The 6000-nt window shown below is 38.5% G+C and overlaps 1 protein-coding gene across 1 annotated transcript in view; it reads right to left on the reverse strand.

Moving 5' to 3' along the window:
- Positions 1-6000, reverse strand: part of NSUN3 (NOP2/Sun RNA methyltransferase 3) — a 48858-nt gene extending 42858 nt beyond the window's left edge. Inside the window, 2 exon segments of the mRNA XM_063077501.1 lie at positions 4928-5037; positions 5903-6000. Of these exon segments, the coding sequence (XP_062933571.1) occupies positions 4928-5037; positions 5903-5917 (125 nt within the window). The 5' untranslated portion in view covers positions 5918-6000.

The raw sequence follows: 6000 nt of genomic DNA on the forward strand, positions 1-6000 counted from the left end.
CTCATTAAATCGACTGTAAAAGACTGGTTTAGAAAAGAATAAATTAATTCATGGAAATACACCAAAATGTTTTCAAGCCATTTTGTTTTTACTCTTCACAGATTCTAATGATGCCCTAATAGCTTCCTACTCCTTGGCAATGTTTTTCTTTGTTTCTAATAGAAGGGCAATTTATGTCCAGATTTGTTGTCCATAGTACCTCAGATAGAAAGTCCTGTGTGAAGATTTGTGTTTCTGGGAGAAACAATAAAAGGCTAAAAAGTCTGAACATATGGAGTCCCTTATATTAGGGGAACTGTGCATACACTTTCAAGGCTGGGCCTCCAGACCCTTCACAGCAGCACAGATGGCAGAGAAAAATACATGGACTTTTAAGTCATAGGCCTGGATTAGCCATAATTCTGAGACACCTGACAATTGTTCTAACTTCTAACTTTAATAGGGGCTAAAAGTTACTACTTCACAGGAATTTGCACATATTAAGGTTAAAAATATGTGTAAAGCCAACATATGGGAAAAAACAGAAATCTAAATACTAGTTTACTTCTCTCTTCCCTAACCACCCCACTCTATCCCCTTTTACAGATTCTGGTGATACCATCTGGTTATATAATTTTTTCCCCTCTGTTATGTGAACATACAGTGAGGACAGTGTCTAAATAAAAGCAGGTTAGGCCAGACTTAAATGTTTGTGTTTTTGTTTTGCATTCTATAAAGTACACATAAAATTTCCAAAGTTCATAAAGATTTTCCATTAATCCTCCCCTCATACATATATTTGAGGGCAGGATATGTCCATCTTATGTCCATCTTTGTATCCTTAGTGCTCAGCACAATGCCTTGTACATAAATACTCTCTAAACTGTAGTAAGTTGGTGACTTGCCAAAATCTTAAGGTACTGCTTTTTCAAGACCCTTGTCAGGAAGAGCTGAGCAAGTTGGTATACCACGATAATACAATCTTGAAAGAATTATAACAGCTGTATCAATGAAAATACAAAGGGCAGAACTAATTTTGCCAAGGGCATATGGGAAAGCTTGATTAAGAATTGGCTAATAACAGAAATAGTAACAACAATAATGCTAACACATTACCAAAGGCTTACTATATGTCAGACAATATTCCAAGCACTTGTATATATAAATTCATTTTATTGTCTCAAATGATTATAAAAAATAGGTACTATTTTTTCCCATTTTAAGATGACGACAATGAGGCATCAGAGATGTTCAGTAACTTACCTAGGTCATATGCTACAAGATGCAGAGGTGAGATTTGAACCCACACTCCTAATCACTGTATAGAGGGAGAAAGTAGAAGGGCATTCCTGGCAGAGGGAACAGCTCATCCAGTCCCAAAGGCATGAAGGAGCCTCTCTAGTCATGATAAGATCTTTAGTCTAAACATAATACTACAGACAGTGGGGGACCAAAGGAGGTTTGTATTCAAGGAGTGACACAACAGAATATGGCAGCATGACAGACTAGATGAGACAAACTCCCAAGGCTCTTCCAAATGTGAGCTGTGTATCCTTAGGCAACTTCCTTAACCTCTGTGTGCCTCAGCTTTCCTATCTGTAAATGGAAATAATAACTACCTCAGAGGGTTGTACAGAGGATTATCATTTGTAAAGTGACTGGAAAATTGCCTGGTACATGGTGCCATAAAAGTGGTTGATAAAATAAGCAAACAAATAAATATAAACATGGGAGACTATGGCTGTTGCAATATGACAGATAAGAGACGATGAAGCCACACAGCAGAGGCTGGGAGCCCCCCTGGACTCCCATCGGCATCCCCCATCTGCATCCAAGCCAGCAAAGGAGCCAGCCCCGCCCCTTTCTTCCTTCCCCTCCATCACTCTGCAACAACATCTCAGAATTTAAAAAATAAATAAAGAAATAAAGAGATGATGAAGGCGTAGCTGAATAGTAGCAGTAGAGATAAAAAAGGAGATTCAAATTAAGAAGTGTCTCAGGTAGAAGCAATAGCATTTGGTAGCCATTTAGATTTTGATTGGGACAGAAGTGTGTGGTAGCACATAATTAGGAAGTCCCCAAGACCACTGTCAGGTTTGATTATTCACTAGAAGGACACAAAAAACTCACAGAAAGCAGTTATACTCACAGTATGGTTACAATTTATTACAGTAAAAGTATACAGGATTAAAATCAGTCATGGGAACAGATTCATGGTGTAAAGGCCACAAAAATTCAAAGCATAAAGCTTCCAGTTGTCCCCTCCAGTGGAATCATGAACAAGCAATGATATGTGACAATGTACACAGGAGTACTGCCAACCAGGTACACTCACCGAAGCCTTGGTGTCCAGTTTTTACTAAGGCTTGGCCACATACACATGACTGACGGTTCATACAGCTGATTTTTAGTCTCCAGCCACTGGAACTTGAGCTGATATCTGTGGTCCACAGCCCCCACCATAAATCACACTGTTAGACTATCAGTTATGGCTTAAGCCCCCAGAGACACTCTGATAAGGCAGGACATTCAAAGGGCTTAGAGATCACCTCCGAGGAGCTGAAGGCAAAATGCCTATTTTTGAGGAAGGTTAATTCTTTACCACAAAGGTAGTGCAGGTATGGAGGAGAAAGGAGAAAATGAAATTGAGATGACAGCATATTGATCGAAGTTTAAGGTCATGCCATTAATGGGCTAACGTGAAGAAGAACACGTAGGCAAAAAGTAAAGCAAAAATTGAACCAGGATAAACTCCAGCTTTGAAAAGCTGCTCAGAGAATAACTCAGCAAGAAAGATTATTACAAAACAGTAACATTAAAATAAATACTAAATCTTCCCACCACTGCAGGAAACTAGAAAGTAATATACTCATACTCAATATTTTTAGTTTCCTGTAGTGGTGGGAAGATTTAGTATTTATTTTAATGTTACTGTTAAAAAAAAGCACGCAACTTTCCCTGGAAGTAAATAGACTCTGCAAGTGCAATATTATGTCTTGCAAATAGTTAAAAAACAAAATATTTAATTCTGTTCTTACTTCCCCATGCCATCTTCCATGCTCAGACTATTTTATAAGCTGAGAAGCCTCCATTTTGCCTATGGCAAATTTAGCACATGTTTATGTGAAAATTAAATTACCATGAAAATCCAACAAAAAGGTAGATGAAGCAGAAGGCACACAGCTAATTAAATGGATTTGAGGTTCACTGCTCATTTCATTCAGGGTCAAATAATTTATAAGTCTGTCTGAGTACACTCAATAGAAAAATGAGTAGCCAGATTACTATAAAGCCTATAGACAAAATACCACTTGAAATCTTTTTTTTTTTTTTTAATCACTCAAGTATGCCTAATTACATCCCAGGTATGAGAGACAATATAGAACAAGGGTTAGCACTGGGAGTTCTTGAGTCAGAGAGCCTAAGCACAAGTCCCAGCTCTGCCACTTACTAGCTAATGAACTTAGGCAAGTTACTTAAACTCTGTGCAACATCCCCGGGTGAAAAATGGAAAATGAACCTTATAGATTTGTTTTGAGGTTCATATAAATCGGTATTGCCTAGCACATAATAAGCATGTAATAGCTGTTTGGTTATTTGGATGTTCTGAGTACCTTTACAGACTGAAAACCTCATGAATTTATTACACACTTTACTATTTAGTCTTTCTTTTGGTGTTAGAAGACACCCATTTAGAAATCTAGTTTTGAAATAAAAACCACAACTACATAAACTATGTTTTCATTATTACAGAATTTATGAGTTTCTAAAACAGTGTAATTGTCCTGAAATTATCTTAGAACCACCTCAGACTTTATGATCTTTATCAGCCCAAATTGTTGACTAATCTGTTTTAAAAAAAAAAAAATGCTTAAAGCTGTCCTTTGTAAAGAAATGCTTATTGAGCATTTCTTTACAAGAAGCAACAGAATAAGACAATCATATGAGAAATTACAGTCTGAATCAAGTTCCATATATCATCTGCAGCCATATAACTTTTTTCTCCCTTTGCAAAATGTATTGAGCTTTTGCCCCTAACTTCAGGTGCAGGGCACCCTCTTCCCTCAGCCTGGAGTGTCTATAGTTCCTTTTGCCAGTCACTCCTCTAAGTTACCAAGTGCTGGCTTCTTCTTACTCCTTCACTGGCACCCTCAAGCTTTGTTAGATAAGACAAAGCCTACTTATAATACTTACTGAACTGGCAGTTTACATAGTTGTAAACACACCACTCCCCCCACCTCCCCCAGGAACACTAGAATGCATGCAAACTGGACATGGGTACTGTCTTGCTTTTTGTACTTGGGAGGGCATTGTATATTGTATCAGGCACTGAATATCAAGATCTCATAGGTAACATTCTGACCAACTGCAAAACTCTCCAAACATACAAATTAAACTTCTGTAACTGCCATGCATTAAACGTTTCTTATTTCTCTTTTTTATAATACATTTAAAGAAGGTGTGTGTATACATGTGCATACGTTCAAAATATAGCCAGCCGTAGACATAACAGGGAAGAAAGATGATTACCGAACAAAGTGATTTGGGTAAGATAAAGCGGTTATTGGCTTTAAAGATTTGGTATACAATCTTCTGAATTTCAAAAACTAGTCAAATATCCCCAAGTTTTAAGATTTTTCTGTTACTGTATAATTATTTTTGTCAAACTGGTGGGCATTCCTGTTTCAACGATGAAAGCAATTGCTCAAAGGAAGGTTATAAAATGTTTCGCTTACAATCACTACCACGTTTCTTTCTCCCCTTTCCATCATCCTATAATTCAATCTATTTCCTCTTAGTTCTTCTTTCTACAGCTTCAATAGGAAAGAGCAGCCAGTTTAGATTTCTTTACCTTTTATCCTCACAGCATACTTCCCCGAAAAAGGTATACTATATACTTTACTTTTTCTGTTGTATCATAAAGCATCAGGAGACGAAATATACTAACCTTACTGTATCCCAGGCATCTCCAAGTTCTTTGGAATACTGTTTTTCAAAATGATCCAACACAGCTTTGCAAATCTGTTTTGCAAGCTTCCCGTCTGATTTTGTTTTCAGCTATGACGATAAGAAAAGTTGCTGACACACACTGATATTACGAATTTATTGAACTTCAACATTAGCAGTCTTTTTATTTTTTAAGATGAGAACACTTTTTATGGATAATTACTAGTTCTCACTGGGGGAGCAATACCTTACTTGTAAGAAAATTGTATTGCGATATTCCTCCTACTTATGAAAAAGGACAGTTCTTCGCAATGATTATTGTCCAAATGTCAAGCAAATGTTAAAGCGCAATCTCATGGTGCTAAGGAAACTGTGTCAAAAGGAACAAAACTAATTTTAAAATGCCACTGTAGATGTTAACGTCAGGGGGAACACGGTGAAACGCACAGGGGATCTCTCCTACTTTTGAAAATTTTCTGTAAACCTAAAATTATTCCAAAATAATTCGTTTATTTAGGAAAAAAGTCAATCTAGTTTCCTCTTGACATTTCCTTGCAATTGTTTCATTTACCCATCCAAGAAAAGTGTAGCGAAGGCCTACTATGTAACAGACTTTGTTGCAAGATCCTGGGATACAGCAGTGACACAGAAGACAAAGTCTCAGCTCTCAAGGAGCTTACACTCTTCTCGAAGCTGGAGGGAGTAGGTATTAGAAGTCAGAGGGCTGGACTGAAGGAAGCATTTATCCGGGGACAGAGGGAGGCCTTGAGAGAAAACTACACAGACGGCTCACGAGCAAGCGTCAACGAACTCAGCATCATCCCAGGGCTCTGGACAGCGAAGCCAAGGAAACTCGGATATCGCGAAAGGGCGGCCAAAAGCGAGGTTCCCCCATCCCGGTCCCCTCCCTCCCCACCTCGGCTATGTAGAAAAGTGTGGTTCGGCCAGAAGCGCCCGGCCGGGCCCCAGGCCTCACCAGGGTCAGCACCATCCTGCCGAAGGCTTCCAAGTATGTCCACAGTAACCGATATCAAAAAGCTTTCAAGGAACTGAAAGAGCAGCCTGACTTCCGGA

This window comes from Cynocephalus volans, chromosome 1 (assembly GCF_027409185.1).
Source record: "Cynocephalus volans isolate mCynVol1 chromosome 1, mCynVol1.pri, whole genome shotgun sequence".
NCBI classification, from domain to species: domain Eukaryota; kingdom Metazoa; phylum Chordata; class Mammalia; order Dermoptera; family Cynocephalidae; genus Cynocephalus; species Cynocephalus volans.